Consider the following 18,776-nt stretch of genomic DNA (forward strand, 5'->3'; position numbering starts at 1 on the left):
GACAGCATATGTTCTACTGAAACACAGTTATTAAGTTGTAAAATGTTGTAAAGCAAAATAAGACTCAAGGACTTCAGTATACAAGTCCAAATAAACTCAAGTAAGTGAGAATAGTTTGGTTCACTTTAGTTTGGTTTTCTGAAGTTTATTTATGAATCTTGAGTTGAAATGTGTTTGTGTACATTACTGAGAAACATCCATCTAATGCTTCTCCCGTCTCGTCAGAGACTCAGCCTCGTCAGAGGCTGAGCTCCCTCAGCCTCTCCTCATAGGATCTGTGCTCGAGTCACTTCACCAGCCTAGTTGCCCTCCTTTGGACCTCCTCAGTCATATTTAGCATAATGCCACCTGTACAGATCCTCTCAAGATAGTCCTGTGTAAATGGAACTGGGCTCAAATTCTTCCTCCTAATCACTGTGTGCAAGTTTTCAAAGCAAGTGTCCTACTGGGGTGTCACGGCTGAGCAGTTTGGGCAGACCACAAACCTAAGGACAGGCTTCCTCTATATTCCCCCTCCACGAAGGGAAGATAAAAGGGGGCTAAAGACTGGAGATTTTCAGTTGGAGACTGAGCAGCCTGATAGATACGGGCTCTGACAAGCATAGGACAAACTGGTGGTAAAGGAGAGCAGCCCAGCCAGCAGGAAGTGGAAAGAAAAGAGGAAAGAGCTGCTGACTTTCCCAGCCTATAGAGCTTAGTAGGAAAGGGGAAGGAATTTTTTAATTCCTTTGAATTCCACTCCTCTCAGAGTCCCAAAGCCCTCCTTCTTTTCATTCCTCCTTTTCAAACGATGACATGGGGCCCATCTCCACTGATAAAGACTGTGTATACGTAGGATATATATTCCTGCCCAGAGCAAGAAAGCAAGTGCTGTGGAGACCTTTAAAACCATTTACATGGATCCAGTAGTGAGAAAGGCATCGTTCTGAAGTTGGGTCCTCAGCATAGGGTGTGCATAGCCAAAGCTCAGCCTGTCTCTGGAAGAACATCAAAACTGCTCCCTGAGCCTGCAAGGCAGTGTCAGTGGTGTCAACACAATGTTTCTGTCCAGTCTTTCATTGCAATGTCATTTATTTATACATATGTCATTTATATGAAAATAACAAATGTTCATTTCTTCCTTAACTCTCTTTCCCTTGGTGTTTGGCAAGTATAAAAACAAAAATATTGTAGAATTATGGGTTTATAATTTATTTTATCTCTTCCCACCATCCTTTTCATTATTCCTTATTCTTGAGGTTGCAGGAAAATCTTCATAACCAATGTAATGCGTCAGGCTGGAAGAACAAGGAGGGGAACTGAAAGAGTAATGTACTCAAATATTTATTTGTTATAACTTCAAAATGAAAGTTTTATCCTAATTGGAAGATACTCTTAGATGCTCAGTTAGATTCCCTTATACTGTGCATTTTTGCAGACCACAGTGTTTCTTTCAGTATATAAAATCAGATTTATTTTATTGCAAACTGTGAGCAAAAGATTGTCCATTTTTTTTTTGAGTGTGTGGGTCACATTTTGCCTTGGACACATATGTTAATTAATTTTTTTTTAACTTGGAACAACTGATTGTTTCTTTAGTGGTTGAGAGTCTGCTGGGTGAAGTCAGCATTTGCAAGAAATTGCTGGCAAAAAAGCTCTGTGCAATATTAATGTGTTTAGGAAAACTACTGGAAACAAAATATTTATTGCCTCTTTAAATGTAAAGTGGTTCATCTTACTCTGTATGTGGAGCTCTTGTTTATAATTTTGTGTTATCCAGAGAGCTGCAGTAAGAAGTCATTAATTTAAAAAATTACATTTTTAACCCAAAGAACTGAAATCCAGATTAGAAACTCAGAGGAAGAACAGAGATTTTATTGTGCAAAACCTGAGCCATATAGTTAAATATTAAGATGTTTTGATTTGTTGAAAAAAAAAATCTTGTCATATTTGGTATATAATGTTATTGCTATGGCGCTTGTTCACCTGTCTCTTCAGAGATGGCATGAAATCATAGAATCATAGACTTGGCTGGGTTGGAAGGGGCCTCAGAGATCATCAAGTCCAACCCTTGATCCACTATCGCTGCAGTTCCCAGCCCATGGCACTGAGTGCCACATCCAGTCTCTTTTTAAATATCTCCAGGGATGGAGAATCCACCACTTCCTGGGGCAGCCCATTCCAGTGGTTGATCACCCTCTCAGTAAAGAAATTCTTTCTAATGTCCAACCTAAACCTCCCCTGGCACAACTTGAGACCGTGCCCTCTTGTCTTGCTGAGAGTTGCCTGGGAAAAGAGACCAACCCCTCCCCTGGCTCCAACCTCCTTTCAGGGAGTTGTAGAGAGTGATGAGGTCTCCTCTGAGCCTCCTCTTCTCCAGGCTGAACACCCCCAGCTCCCTCAGCCTCTCCTCATAGGATCTGTTGTCGAGTCCCTTCACCAGCCTAGTTGCCCTCCTTTGGACCTGCTCCTCAGTCATATTTAGCATAATGCCAGAGAGAGTTTTAAACTAAGACTGTACCAAATAGTATCCTTTTTGTTTTGGGATGCCTATTGCAACTCGGTTGAGTGGGTGTTTTGTTGCAGGTCCTCTCACAGGTAGAGTCAGAGCAGTGGCACGGTTCCTCTCACAGACACAGCCACAGGGTAGGAGACTCTGATTTTGGGCAGTTCTTTATCTGCTCGGTAGTGCAGCCCCAGCACCATGGGTTACATCAGTCACCTAGAGCTGGGGGGTCATATTTTGAGGAGCTAAAGCAGGAGGGCTTTCAGACCCTGAGAGGGGGGAAACACATCGGGGTCTGTTCCCTCCCCCTCCCTGCCCATACTCCATAAAGCTCCTGCAGACCCCAGCCCCTCCTCTCTTTCTGTTCTGCTGTTCCCCTGCTCTCCTTTACCCCCAGCTCCCCACCTGCTCTGCAGAATCCACATCCATTGGGTGCTGGGAAGAGCCGTGGAGCCCCCCCAAGGGACCCTCAGGCACCCTGCCGGTATCGACATCGGGTTGTGTGTGTATATTTGTATACATCTGTATTTTTGTTCATTACCCCATATGTTATTGCGTCTTCCCTGCTCTAGTTAATCTGCTTCCAATTTTTTTTTTTTTTTTTTTTTTAATTTCTAAGTCTCTAGTCTTTATTCTCCTTCTACCTTCCCTTTGGGAGGGTGGAGGAGGTAAAAGAATAGTTCTGTCCACTGGTTTGGGTCCACCCACACTGCTAAACCGCGACACCTTGAAACTTTTACCCGCTCCTGAGTAGTGTGAGGTGCATGTGATGCCATGTGCAATGCTCATGAAACAGTTCTAAATTTAAAGTTGGCTCCTGACAACTATGTGGAATATGAGCCACATTCAAACTCTCCAGATTAATTCAGTCAGCACTGTGCAAATATTGCATGCATAATCTATTAGTTTACCCCAAGGAAACTGAAGCCTCGAATTCAAAGAGAATGAGGTCATCCCTAATAAAAAATTTTTAAAATAAAAAACAACTGATACAGCAATATATTAAAAAAAAAAAATCAAAACCCACAATTTTCCAAACCTGGCAGAGAAGAGCATAAATGCGCTGTAAATTATTCTGCCATCTGTCTGTAAATACATAATTAAAAAAATAAAGGTTTGATCAGATAGCAGTTGTCAGACAGGAAAACAGTGGCTTAATACCAGTTCAAATGTTTCAGATGCATGAGTATTTATATGAAAAGGAACTTACAGAAGAAATCTAAAACCAATAATCCAATCCATGTCAATTTATTTTAAGAAGACTTACTGAAGTGCTTTATCAAGCAGGCAGATTTCATTTAGAGTAGCTTTCCTTTTGATGTAGCACTTCTTCCTTGAGGAAATACAAATATTAAAGTTCTCATCACACCTACAGTTTTGTAGACAACTCCTTTCCCTGACTTGGTTCCCTGTGCAACCAAGTATTAGCCATCCCGTTTAAAACCGTGGACTTACCCATTGTTATGATAAGACTGTTCTGTGACTGGTGTCAGAATGATTTCCTAAAATTTTTCTGCATGTAAGGAGATCGATTCGGAAGCAGTTGATACAGAGATAGAACCTGAACCCTCCTAAGAAAGTTTTAAATAATGGTTGGGTAGGGGAAAATATGTCTGAGAAACTGGACATGGAGTTTAGTAAAGACTTAGGGCAAAAAAAAACCCAACCAAAAACTCAAACAGCTGTTTCTTAAATTAATGAGATTGATGTACTGGCCAACTGTATTCTAAGTTTGTTCTCCCCTTTAATAACAAATTTTGAACCCACTGGCTATTTTTGACCAGACTTGTTAGATCTGATGTTCAAAGGATAGGATCACCTAAGATTAATGAAAATAAGTTGTCTGCTGGAATGGCCCAGACAAATGGCCCTGCTGAGGAGAAATGCTGTGATGTGAACTCAGTCCCACTGTCAGTAAGCAGAGACCCCACAGGAGAGGAGCACAGACAATCCTGGAGGTGCTTGTTTCCAGAGATTGTTTGTGTTTTCACACTAACTCAGATTAATAACTTTCCATGTGCTGCTGTTTCTCATTCAAACGTTTCTCTTCATTCTCATGCTTAGTGTTTGTATTTAAGCACAGTGTGACAGGGGTTTGCCAAATTAGAAACTGTCAGGGTCCAGTTTTTATTAATATATACTACTAGCTTGATCTTTTCAGCACCAGCTTCCACTTGCTGGCCAGGTGGGTTTAAGCAGAAGGAAGTTCACCTAATGGAGATCTGTAGTAAGTGGAGCACAGGCTGCTATTACTACCTCTTACAATATATATCTCAGATTTCATTTTAAAAGAGGTGAAAAAAAAACCCTTTATGGCATTTGCAGATCACCTCTTTAGCCAACATACCTGGTGGTAGAAAGTGGGTTTGTGGCCATTGGGCCACTGGTGGTAGGTGCTAATACAGTTTGCAGAGAGCTGCAGGGAGTCAGATCAGCTGAAATAAAGCTCAACCAGATTCCTGTATTTCAGCATTTCCCTCTCTTAGCTGGTGCTGCTTTGGGTGATAATGTTGGCAAAGCAAGAAGTACAAGATTTTAGGCCTTATCTGTATGTTAGCAGCCCTAATTACATGCTTTATCTGTATTCACGAGTAAAGTCAGGCAATTTCACAGGTATTGTACTGCTCAGGAGCTGTGGACCAAGCTTCACTGTTTTAAGTGATAGTCCCAATTAGACAGTCCCCAGCTTCTATGTTTTGCAAACTGGAAATGGTTCTCCACTGACAAGAATTCGTGCAAGGAAAAGAACCCTTTATCTGTGGCAAAAGTCGTGGGGCTAAGGGTATATACTCTTCTTTTTCCTCATGAGTCTGCAGTGGTTGAGCAAGTTTTCTGCTCTGTCTGGCACATCATGAGTAAAATTTCACATGCTCTGGAAGAGTTTGGTAAGTCAGCCAGATAAGCTCAAAACCTCTGGGACTTTGCCGAGCAGGGGGGAGCTGAATGACTTAGTATCTAGGGAAGGGAAGTAATTTAAGTAATTTTTCATGGAAACATACCAACACTGCAAGTAAACCTTTCCAATCCTGGCTCCATATTCTGTTGCATTTGCACCCTGCGTAGAATTTTCTTTCATTGGTAATTAATTTCCAGCCGGTCTAGATTGCTATTAGATACTAGAACCTACTTAGTAATGAACTGATAGATGTGTGTCCAGTCTTCTGTATGCACTTTCCAAATTCAGTTTGCTATGCAAAGTCTATAAAAGCTTTCCCTAGATTCTGGCACACTCATAGTGGAGTACAGTTTGACAAAATGCTCCACAGAATCTGTGGTCACGTGGATAACTGTATCTTTGGAGTCCCTTGTGGTGAGGCAGAATTAAGGTTGCAGATTAAGAGAATATATGATGATGTGCTGCAATAGCAACTCAGATGATTTTAGGAGCAGCCTGAAATAAATTCTACAATCCCTGTGAATGCCAATAAATGCTACTGAGCTATACAGACAGTATTCACCCTTGTGCTGACTAAAGCAAGACTGGAAATAGCTTTAGGAAACTTTTAATGTATTCATTTACATTGTGACTATATATTTTTTTTAATTCTTAGGCATTTTCAGGATTATTTTCTTTTAATCTTTTCAGATATGCTTGGGCTTCTATAGTTGTAGAAGTCCAGCTGTAAGGTTTTGGAAAACTCACCAGGGTCAAAATATACATCTGTTAGACTTGACAAACTAGGTAACCTCACCAGTTTTACCATGGCTATTTGCAGTGTATGCAGTTCAGTATACAAATGAGTCTTTGTGAATTACTTGATGTATTACTGTTCAATTGCCAGTTTCAAACTGGTGTGAAGATGTAGTAGTGTGCTTCCTATCCCTCTTGCCTCCCTTGTATTTTCATGGCTGATGGTTTAGTTCTCTGTATAATTGAAAGTTTTGGGTTTTTATGAAAGAAAACTGTGCTTCTATGTGAATATAATCTATTTTTTACCTTGAACAAATGTAATTTTACGGAAATTTCACATTTAGCGTGGGAGCAAAAGAAAACATTTTCTGGCAGCTATCATGATCATCATTATTATTAAAATATGATAGCCATTTATAGCTACTCATAGGAATGTTAAAAGTTTCCTTGTGTGCTCCCCCACCTGTCTGCATCCATCTGTTGTCTTTTGTACTGGAATTGTTAACTTCTTTGGACAGGGACAGCATTTTTTAAAAATGGAGCTCAAGTTCGCACTTAGTGGCTTTGTTAATATGAGAAAGCAAAAATAAGTGTGATGTGGTCAGTGGGCACTATGCAAGTCAGGAGAATTATAATCCATTTGTCTCAGGTGTGGCACTTGTGTGTGTGTATGCTCATGGGTACCTACTGGGCATTAGTTATGTGTGTACATGTAAGTTATATTTAACATTTTTTATTTTTCTCAGTGGCTGCACAGGTGCCAGGAATGCTGATCGTATCCAGAAGTTACGGAAGGAGTATCATCAGGCCAGGAGAGAAGGCTTACCTGTCTATGAGGATGATGAAGGAAGAACACAGCCATCTGACTATGAGCAGCATTGGGTAGGTCCACAATATGATGCACAGTTAGCAGAAAGTGTTGATTTGTTTGTGTTTTCCAGAAATCCTCTATCGGCTTAACATGAATTTCAGGGGTTCGTAGAAATGTAAAAATCCTTAATGCCAGCCCATGAAAAAAGAAACATTAATTGCATCAAAACTTGGCTAAAAATAACTTGTCTGTACACAGTGTTTAATTTAGGCCCAGTTTTCCTCTCTTGAAGCCCAAGAGACGCAGTCATTGCCAAACTTTGTTACATGTGGTTGCACTGAGGCTTCTCAACAGGATTTATCCAGCAATTCATCCAGTGATTCCTTGGATTTTAACAAGAGCATTAGAAGAGCAGAGCCTTAGAGTGCTTAGGAGCAAAGTGAGAAGGAGGAAATAGAGGCATGTCTGCTCCTGCCCTTCCTTCTGCACTGGTCAGTAACAGTCTGGCCACGATACATCCTCAGTAAGTTTTATAAATTCAGTAATGGAATAATTTGCCCTCCTCCTATCAAAGAATCCTAAAATATTCTACCAGCACTATAAAACTGTAACAGACATGCTGTATTCCCTCTCTTACATCTAGTCACACAACCTGGAGGTGTATTATCTGCCCCACTGTGTAACCTATGGTGGAACCAGAGATTGAATTGATTGATTGATTGATTTTTGAATGCATTGAATAAATCATTCCACTACAGTCTATGGGATCCCAACTGTGGTGGCACTCAAAAGCTCCACCTGAGCAGGTTTCAGAGGTGAGCTCTGCCTCTTTAAAAGTAGTTACAAGCAACTGGCATTCAAAAATGTAATTTTGTTAAGATGCAGTTTATGCTAAATTTGAAATTTCATTTTGAAAAGAGGCAGAATTAGGTTAAACTCTTAAGACTCTAAATACCCCTGAAGTTTGAACTAACATTGCTGATTTAATGTCCTTTAAACTACCAGTGTTGAAGTGAAATCTTAAATGTTTGTGGTTGTTGACCAAAAAATTCCTGTGCAAGACTAGACTTTATTGCAATCACAGGGAGACAGAGTTAAAAGGGGTGCTTTCATATAAATTATCATATATATTTGTTCATTAACCCAAAAAATGTTGTATATATTACACTGAAACAGTTACAAAAAAAAAATACTTTCCTTAGAACAGCTAACTTTAATCTGCTGCCTTAAATTTTGTGACCCAAATTTGGGAATCAGTGTAACTGCCATTCTTCTTCAGAATAGCTTTTGTATGTCATGTTAAGTGTCCTGACAGAGGCTCCACACAGAGCCTGTGGTACACCTGCAGCAGTCTGTAGGTTTCTACTTCTTACCTGAAACTGATAAAGCTTTACTAATTATTAGAGGATGCTGGGGTTTATGGTCCAGTGTAGTTTTCTAAAATTCACAAAGGTTTCTTCTAGGTAATCCTTTTTAAGCCTTTTCCACTAGGTATAATGCCCAAAGATTAGTGATTTCCCAAGCTTTGCTTTTACTGTGAGGCAAGTTGTACTTAATCAGAGCACCTGAAAGGGAGCTTTAAGTACCTCAGTCTTGAATTGATTAATAATAGTGGCACCAGTTGTTTCTTTTTCTTTCCAATGCAAATTATTTTTAACTGTTTTTGTTGTGAGGAATGGCCATTTAGTCAAAAAGGAGGGCTTTAATAATCTCAGGTTTGCTGCTGCAACACTTCCTGTTGTTGGAATGATTTACAAATTTCAAAGACTTCTGGTCTCTTCACTGCAACTACATCATCTATTGCTCCACCCACCATTGCTTTCATGGGCACTGTCTTTAAGTCTGGAAAATACTGTGGCCCCAGCTTGCTCTTTTTTGACTCCTGGCTGAAATTCCTATTCTGACATGTGGTTTCACCCCTAAAGTACATGTTATATCAATCCATCCAGGCAGAAAAAAAGAAAAAAACCAAACCAAAACAACAACAACAAAAAAAACCCTGAATCAAGATACTAAGAAGAAATCAAATGTCTCAAAGCATTCTACCAGGAGAGTCCTCAAGATACTTTATAAGAACTGGAGTCTTTCATACCTCAGGCTGCTGATCCTCAGCAGTGATAAGAAGGTTGAACAACAGCTGACTTTTTTCACCTTTACTCGTTGGTGAAGAGACATGCTGATGACTAATTGCATAATTATAAATAAATAGAAACTTACTCTTGTCTTCAGGATTTCTTTCTTTTAGAGCTGACAGCTCGCTGAGGAGAATGAAAGAAAACCTGGTGTAAGTTTTCTTCCTTCGCACAAGAGGTTATGGCGCCAGTAAAGCTGCAGCTGGAAAGGGGATGCTTTGTCTCCCTATATATTTTTAATACTCAATTAGTTCTATGTTTCCATCAGTCATCTGCTTTACCTAAGCCAGCTTTCCTATAAGATGTCTACCTAATATACAGCAGCTGTTGTTATCATTTTCCATCATCTCATGAAACATGCAGATAAGTTGGAAAATAACAGGATAATTTGAGAAGACAGTATCCTGCTGCAAATCAACAGCCTCAGAAATGGATCCTGGGTCTTGTCCTCTAAAAAATGTCTGACAACTCATGAGGAAAATTTCTATCTGATAAAGCTGACATTGATAAGTGGCCTTTAGCTGACACTGTAGTGGGACAGAATTTCTAATAGAAGGGGTATTTCTAACAATCTTTTTTTTTTTTTTAAGTGGGATAAATCAAGTTAAAGTGCACAGCCAGCTTAAAAGCTAGCATTGTAAAGAAAAATGATCTCATGACAGGCAATTGGGATCCATAAATGTTTTAAAAATAAGGTCAAATATTCATTTTAAATAGGCCTGCTATTCTCTCATCATTTATTCCTTCCCCCTGCATCCATTTTCCAATTCTCCTCTGTTTTTCTCATCTGCTGCTGGATGAATTTTTGCTCCCTGGTTCTTCCTTCTCCACAGTCTGTTCTTTTTGCAAGTAACTGAATAATTAAATTTAGTGTGTCTCCATAAGCAGATATATGTATATGGCATTGTCTGTTCTATAGAGCCAGATCTTTTAAAATTCTTCTGCAGTTTGTTTGTGCTTTGGTTTGCTGTTGAGTTGTGAATAATCCAGAATCCTCCCCACCAGATCCCTTTCCAGTTTACAACTGGGATAAATATTAAGCCAAATTCTATAGGGTAAACCTTAGCAAAGTAACAAAAGTTGATAAATATAAATATTGTCTAAGAAAATTAATGCCTGTTGTCAGTGGAATGTAAGAATACCCTAAATAAGATACCGTGACAAAACCTAATCCAGGTCTAGAGAAAGAGGCATAATATGTTTATGTTGGGTTATCATTTACTGCAGTATCAGTCAGGACCTGAGAGAACTATCTAAGCAATAAGCTGCAAAAACTTAGAGGGATTTTCCATGGGGCACTGCTTTTCAGTGCTTGTGAGTCCCAGGTTAATAGCAGATAATGAGAAATAAAGAAGGATCTGTCAAGACAAAGCCTTGAAGTTTGCATCTGCACTTGGATCTGGCGGTGTTTAAATAATGAAATAATCATCTATTTGAAGATTAACTTGGATTGTTTTGCAGACTTTGTACAAATCCAGTTACTTAGAACATCAATTCTTTCCTTCAGGGTGGCAGTAAATCCATGAGACTTTACCTTTTGTAATGTATATTCAAGGAGTGCATGTAACATATTGCAAATAGTCCTTTACCTCTTGGTGACCACATCAACTTCACTGTGCCAAACCTTATGTCAAGTGTTACTAAAAGCCATTTTCTTATTTTCAAGAAAGATTTGCAAGCTGTTAAGTAACCTGAAGGTATAAGAAAACTTGTCTCTAGATACTAGCTGTGAGTATTCTGATTGAAACAAATCTGTAAAGTACTAAGTTTTGTAATTTCCCAGTTGAGAGTATGAAAGAAGAATCATGCCTGTCTGTGCTAAACGCCAAGTACTTTATTGTGTGCCTGGCAGAAATCCAAGCCTAGAAATCAACCAGAACAAAAAAAGGAGCATTAAGAACTGCATTATTTTTCCATAGTGTATCAAAGGCTCTATGCTCACTTCAGGAGGAATAGGGAACTGTTTCTGGTTTTCTTGACCAATCAAGTCCAGGTTCAGGTTGTCGCGCTTCAAATAAGTCGGGTTCCCAAAATGCTCAGACGTTTGTGTTGGACCATGGTTAAAAACCAAAATTCCAACTTGTAGAATAACAACATTCCTGCCTTCTCGCGCAATGGGAGAAGCTGACAATTACATGTACTATGTGTAACCATATAGCAGAAACTGCTGTGAATTCCAGACTTTCTGAGCCCACAGACCATTAGCAGAAAACATAGAATTCAAAACAGAATAATAACAGAATTTAAAAAAACCAAAAAAACCCACAAAACCCACCAAACCAGTGACTTACTTAGCTGCTTTGAAAATCATGGATCTGAAGTGTTTTTGTATATGTTATTAAAATATTAATTAGAAGACTATGTAAAATATTTTATTAGGATGTATGATTAACTTAACAATCAAGAACTGTTCATAGTCACTACTTATCTCTCTATAGTGAAGGTGTCAGATTGGGGTGTATACTGAAGAGCTGTTCAAACTAATTGGAGAGATTTTGGAATTTCCAGGCTGGTTTTTGGGGTAGGTTTGAGGAAAAATTACTTTGGAGAAATCCCTGCCAAACCTCATGTGAAAAATAAACTATTCCAAATGGCATATGCAAGGAGAGCCAAATCCAGTTCCATTAATACTAGTAATAAGAGTGACTCTTATAATTTGCTTGGAGTCATTCCTACTTACACAAAGGTTGAATTTTGCATAGATATCTGAACCAGAGGGGATTCTCAAATGCTCATGTTTTCATGCTAACACTATGTAGGAACACTTATTTACCAAGGGAAACAGTGCTGGTGCCATGCATCGTCCTATCAAAGCACACTGATAAAGTTTATACCCTATAATATTATGTGAATTCCAGAAATACATCATGCCATCTGTTCCACAAGGTACCTTGTTACACAGATGCTAAGTTCTATTTCAACACAGGGGAGTGATTCTCAGGAGGACAAATGCTAACCATTTCTTTTACTTCATGCAAGTACTTGAAGGAAATCAAGCAGAAGCATGGAGTAGTGCCAGGCTGTGGGCATCCTTGCAGGCTTGTAGCACTGAGAGGTTCTAGTGCAACACATGTGAGTGGTCATGTCCCTCGCAGACAGGAGAGGTTCTTCTGATGTTGCTCAGAGAACTGGGTTGGTGCATCACAGAGATGATGACAGCTGCCTTAGGTCACCTGGATGTAGTATAGAGCTTTGCTGTTGCCTTTATTTTTCTCAGTTTTCCAGTATGTTTAGGGAGGCAAGAAATAAAGCTTTAGCCGGTATTGATGAAGGGAGTTTGTGAACAGGTAATTTTTGCTATATAGTATGTTGAAAAGTTAATACATTTGTGCACACAGCTTTGCAGATTTTATCCCTTGAGGCACAGTTGAGTGGGCACAGAAACAGCCTTTTCAGAGCTAGGATGTAATCTGGCTTCACTGTAGTTCTGAATAATAGGGTCTCTGTGATTTGCTTTGGTTTCTGCATGCTTCTGACACTATAGGCTTCAGCAGATTTTTGTCTACTTGTGGATCACTCCATGGGCTGGTGACTGTGTGAGCACTTTCCCTGAGCATGTGTGCACATGCTGTCCCATCTCAGGCCAGCATCACGTGGGGATGTGATCCATACCACTTACCCTCAGTGATAGGTAGTTCTCCACTTCTCCATCACAGCTTGGTCTTAGACTCCAGCAAATCAGTGCCCCACATACCATAGAATCAAATACAGCTGCATATGGGTCTGACTACAATGGGGGTAAAACGTAGATTTTCTTTTAAAATTTATCTCCTGTTCCTCAGGAGGCCTGGTTCAGCTTCTCAAAAGGGGACCCAGTTACAGCAATGCTCATTTTTTAATCACAAGACAAGTCTGTAATGCCATTGAAGTTCATGGCTGAAGTCAGGCGTGTGCTCAGATATTTATTAGATCAGGCCCATTATCAGGCCTCAAACTTGACTCCTTCTTAGCCACAAGCTTCTGCCTTTACTACCAAATATCTGGTGCAGTTGATTTCTGTTTGAATTCTCACAGCTTAATCTCCTTTTGTTGTGTTCTTGTTCAGCATGTTGCTGATTAAAAAAAAAAATAATAAAATCTCTTCCCTAAAAAATACTGGCAATTCAAAGACTTTCCTAGCTACTCTTGTCCTAGACAGCACCCTGTTTCCTAAACACGCTGGACACTGTCTGGCTCTGCCTGCTAGGGATGACATCCCACTAAGACAGCAGTTTTGACACAGGACTGCAAAATTAGTCCATTTAACATAGTTGAAAAGCAGAATGCCCTCAGTGAGGCAAACAGCAGCAGTTGCCCAGGATTTGCAGACCAGGGTCGAGCTTGAAAGAAGCTGGGTTAAACAATACAAATGTATCATTGAGGCTGTTAAGAGAGTCTTTTATTTGTTAAACTGTGTGACAGAAGCCAACTGAAATAGTGGACTTTTGGTTACTTTTAAATTCTGGATTGATTTGTTTTATTTTGTATCTGTGCAACAGTTCTTATTGCAGCACAAGAGATAAGTTGAAGGCCTTGTGTCTTCTTTAGGTTTGTTAGATTTCCACACTGCAAAATGCTGTAGCAGAACTGCTTAGAATTTCATCCTTGGGGCAGTTTCAGCATTCAGGGTGTCAGTGCTCTGGCTGCATTGTCATCTTGCAGTTCAAAGCACTAAAAAGTTCAAGAATTCTTCACAGCCAAGGTGTGAAAAGTAATTAGAATGTATCTCTAGGTGCTGGGTATAAGCAGTTATCTATGAATATAGAAAGACTCTATTTTTCTCAGCAGACAGGCAACACAGTTATAATTATTTCAAATGAAGAAGAAAGGCACTGACTCAGACATGGAGAGATTGGGCAGATAACTTTATTAGTTCCCAGTCTAAGGTCTGTAGTGCAGATGCTAATCTAATATAAAGATTGCATTAAAATAAAGTACAAAATATGGAAAAAGAGAACTCCATTTAACCCTGAAAGGCTGGTGTGGTACATGAGTTTGCCTTTTCTGTCAACTTTCAACCTCAACTCTTGCTATGAAAGAACATTTGGAGTTCTTTAAATATTCCAAGGAAAAAACAAGCACTAGTGCCTTCTTTCTTGCTCTACATGGGATCTTACTGAAACACATCTCTTCTATTGAATATGCTGCATTTTGAGAAGTTCTGTAAAGGTTTGTAATCAACTTCTTTTTTGTTGTATTTGGTTTTTTAAACCTTCTTTAATGTTCAGACAAGAACATTTTAGTAAATTGAATTTGTACGCTGGAATTTCCTAAAGCATAAGGGCGTCTATAAAATACTGGCACTGTGAAATCTAATATAAAGGCTTAGGTTTGTTTGGTTGGGGTTTTTTTGTTTTTTCTTTTGGGAGATGTTTTTTGGTTTTTGTTTTTTGGGGTTTTTTTAGTATTTTTGAGACACTTGCTGTGCAACTGTATTTCTTAACAATAGGAAAACATTAGCAACAAATTTTGCTGTCAGTGTTTTTGCTGCTTTTTCCTCATCAAATACCCTGGCTGCTGTGTTAAGTGTCATGTTGCCCGGTATTAAGTAGAACTGTTCCAGCTGAACTGGATGTCATAGATCCTGTAGGATAGGAGATTTGAGTCTGCTGTAGTTCAGGTGATATTGGAATGGCTCCTAAGCAGAAATACGAGTTCTGGCCCTGCTGCCTCCAAGGGCTGACTGCTGTTCTAGGCAGATGACACGTGCATAGTCTGGTGTCCCAGGATAGCATAGATTTCATAAAGTAGTCTATTAAATTCAGCATGTATGTTGTGAATACATACAACTGACCAAGAACGAATACTAGTGTCTCTTTCAAAATCTACTCTATTGGCTGATTCTAAGATTTTTCTGAATTTAGTCCATTTGTGTATTTTCTTGATGCACTGGAAGTAATGATTGTCAAAATTACTATTGCAAATAATGCACTTCTGTGTTAGGAAGACCAGTGCTTCTCACAGCAACAGATAATAGCAGTGGAACATGGACCCAGGGAAGGCCTGGACTTTACTCCATCAGGAATTCTAAGAAAAGTCAAGAGTAGCAGACACCTAGAGTGCAATTAGGACTCTGAAGTTACTATATGACTCAAAGGGAACAAATTTGGATTCTGAGGAGATCCCAAAGTTTCTTGCATTGCAGTAAGCATGATTATATTGACTTATAGTCTGTACTTTTTACTTTGCTAATAATTCTTCAAAATAAGATAAGAATTTAACTCTGGAATATGTACCCATGCCTTCCATCCCTGGTCTGTAGTCATCAAAACAAAGTCATTCTGACATTTGAAATTCAGTGTCTCATGTGGAATGATTATAGGGGAATTTTGTAAAATACTATCCAGTGGTATCCACCAGTGGATCAGTATTAACATTTACATTTGCATTTGAAGCTAATTATTTCTGTTAATTTGCGAGGAAGATGGTCACTGGGGTGTTTACACGCATTAATAGAGCTCTCTCTGAAGCTTGTGTTCCTAGGTTTGAAATAATAGCTATACTGGGTGCTAGCATGACCCTTCTTGAGTTTCACACACACACACGCACAAAATCAAATTCCATCACATTTTAATGCAAATTTTACATTTGCAAATGATGGTCTGAAAAGAATGCGTTTCCATGGTAACCTTAGGGAACACATAACCTGTTTATCATAACTTCTCCACGAAGCCAGAAAAGGGGTGGGGAACATGCTGTGATGTCAGCTGTATTTTTCTGTAGACTGCTTTCTGCGATAGCACGTACAGAGAATTTACCAAAATGCTCCCATGTTGTCCTAAAACAACTTTTTTTCCTTTCTTAGAAACAAAAGCAGTCTTACGGAATAATACAGGAGGGAACTGCAGTTTAACATCTAGGTCAACGTTTTGTAAGACTGATCACAAAATTAAAACAGATTTCTTCCATCACTTTCTCTCTCCTAGCTTTCCCTCCATGCTTTACATTTGGCCCTCAGGTATCTGTACTGCCTTTCAAAGGCACTTAAGCTTTTTGTTTCCTTTTTCCACTTCACTGCTGAAAGTACTGTTTGAAAAATGCCTTGAAATCTCTCTGAACTACTACGTTGCAGAGCTACCACAGAAAAGAAGGTATTGATAACACTCCACATTCAGTGCTGACTTTTAGAGTTGAGGTGGTGGCTTCTGGAGCTGCCATTAGCAAGGAATGAGTTTGATGGCTTGGAGCATCTGCAAGGTTGTATTTTTCCTGCAGATGTGCTCTTGGCGAAAGGAGAGTATGTCTGCAACATTTTTTTGAGGTCATTAGGTGTAAGGAATGGATATTGAGGGTTTTCAGAATGCTGCTTTGGAGTGCCATTTAGGAGTCAACTGACAAGACTGACCCTATAGGCAGTGATTTTTGGGACTGGACCTCGAAGGAACAGTGCCCACAGTTACCATCTGGTATCCATCTGGTACCAGCAGACAACAGACAGTACCAAATGAAAGAGAAACTGTACCAACTGCTAAATTGGTATCAGCAAGTGAAGAAGGTCACTACCCAAGAGCAATTGCAAGCAGGAGAAACTGTCTGTAACATTTACAGACTGGTAATGAAGATCTAGAGGAACCTGATGCCATAGCATATGGAAAGCAATTCCTCTCTCTAAGCCTGCTTGTGCTGATGTTGTTTGTTCAGTATTAATCCAGGTTTGGGAGGTTTTTGGGGTTTTTTTTTGTTAATTATATTGAATTTGCAGTGTGGAGAGCTTTTGTCATGATGCCACTGAGTGAGAACCTCTTTCCAGTGGCATCTATGTTTAACAGTATTAATGTGGATTTAATACCCTGTGTTACAGACTAAACATTCAGATTCTAGGAGTACTGCTCCAGAGTGGTGTCAAATCAGTGCTGTTCTTTGATATGAACTATTCTTCAGGAGAGTTGTGGCAGGGAGGGTGTCCCAATTTTATTGCCATTTTCCTCTTTTTATCTTTGTTTCATTTTCCCTCTTCTTCCTCAATTTTTTTTTTTGCTCTTGAAGCTTTGTGCTGGTTTGTACAGTAGCTAAATGTTTAGACTCTGGTAATACAACAGGGAGAGATTTACTGCCTCTAGGCACTGCCTCTTCTAATCTTGAGGACCTCCAGCAAGGCATGATTTTATAGACAATGAAAAGCTTGCTCTCTCCTGTCAAGCTGCCTGCCTGCAGGAAGCTTTTCACTGTCTATTTTCACTGCTTGCTCTGCAATTTAGTTCCATGCCCTATGATTTCCCACTTCCCTCCCTCTTTCCTTCCTTGACACACATTCATATACTTTCCACGTACTCATTCAATACCAACACCAGATGTAGGTAGATAGCATTATCTCAACAAAATAGCATTATCTCAATCTTTGAATTAAAAACCTCAAAAATATCCTAAGCATTTTCAGTTTGTCATCCTCATCATAAATGGAAATACTGATCTGTCCCCTATTTGCTTTCCAAGTACTGAGACTGCCATTTCATTTTCCCTAAAAAGAACACAAGCTCATGGCTGGGCTGCAAAACATGGCCATTACCCCCTGGCATTGTTGCCAAGAAGTCTGTTGACTTAGCTAGAGGAAGATGCTGAAAGCCTCTGACTTTGAGAGAAAAATCAATCACTTCATACACTGTAAATACATGAAGTATTTAAAAATGCCTTATTTAGGAAAGAATATAATGAGAAAATGCATTAGAGAACCAGGTATTCAGATAGCAAAACAAAATTATACACAACGAACTGCAGTAAAAGAAAAGATGGCTTTCAGTAAACATCTGGATAAGTGATCTTATAAACTAATTGCAGAGAGAAGAAAAGCAAAGAGTGCAAGACTGGGAGGAACAAGAAGCAGGTCAGTTACAAACAGACTAAGGCAGAGGACTGGTTTCATAGGGGAAAGGAATTGTGTACAGTGTTGTAGAACAACTACAGGAGAACGTAAGCAATGCAATCACACATAGGTGGTGTGTGTTGCATCACAAGTGTATCTCAGCACCCAGTTAAGTTATTCTCTCTAGTAGCTGAGAAGAAATTAACTGTATTTGCCTGGATCAGTGAGGGATCAAATGAAATGCTCACTTGTAGTTGGAAAGAATGCTGATGGGTGCTACGTTTTTTTTTGTTTTATTTTGCTGCTTACAAGTTTTGCTCTCATCTCAAGAACCTCTTTTTCCCTCAACTTTTAGGACTAGGTTTGCAAGTGAGTGTGTTGCAAATCTGGTGCACACTAAGGGCAATTAAGAGGTAGAATTAACCAAAATATATTATATGACCAATGGAAAAAGAAGACACTCATAGGGACAGACAGGAAATTCTCTCATTTTGCATGGTCAGAGGAAACCATAGTCCTCTACCACAAGAGATAAGGGGATTGTGGGGCTAGGGTTCAGAAAGCAGAATGTTATCTTTGTAGGGCTGTGCAAAAACACTGCAGTTTTGCCTTCCCTTCCATCTTTGATATCTTCTCTCTACCCAGTGTTGCAAAATACAGCAAATGCTGAGAGCTTGTTTTCTACTAAGCTAAGGCAATTGCCATGTTTTCAAATTGTTATGGGAACAGCCTGTTTCTTTTTTAAATTTCCCATTTGTGGTTGTATTTCTCAGTCTATTGCCTTTATAAAGGATTTTCTCCTCTCTCTATATCTAAACCATTAGTTTCATCTCCTTGAACAAGAGGTAGGGCCATACTGAGGAGAAAAAGTAAATCCTGAGATAATCAGCCCAGCTTACTTCCAGCATGGAGCACTGCTGTCATCAATGTTTTTGGTC

General features: G+C 39.4%; 1 protein-coding gene across 5 annotated transcripts in view; it reads left to right on the forward strand.

The window, feature by feature from the left end:
* The window catches only part of PARD3B (par-3 family cell polarity regulator beta), a 375,207-nt gene that overhangs the window by 315,391 nt on the left and 41,040 nt on the right, over positions 1 to 18,776 (forward strand). For 4 of the 5 annotated variants that reach the window (XM_071747007.1, XM_071747008.1, XM_071747010.1 and 1 more), the window contains one exon: positions 6,863 to 6,998. The exons of the other annotated variant lie outside the window; for it this stretch is intronic. In XM_071747007.1, the coding sequence (XP_071603108.1) occupies positions 6,863 to 6,998 (136 nt within the window). The remainder of the gene's footprint in view (positions 1 to 6,862; positions 6,999 to 18,776) is intronic. 5 annotated transcript variants of the gene reach the window in all.

The sequence above is a fragment of the Heliangelus exortis genome, chromosome 6 (genome assembly GCF_036169615.1).
Source record: "Heliangelus exortis chromosome 6, bHelExo1.hap1, whole genome shotgun sequence".
In the NCBI taxonomy this organism is placed as follows: domain Eukaryota; kingdom Metazoa; phylum Chordata; class Aves; order Apodiformes; family Trochilidae; genus Heliangelus; species Heliangelus exortis.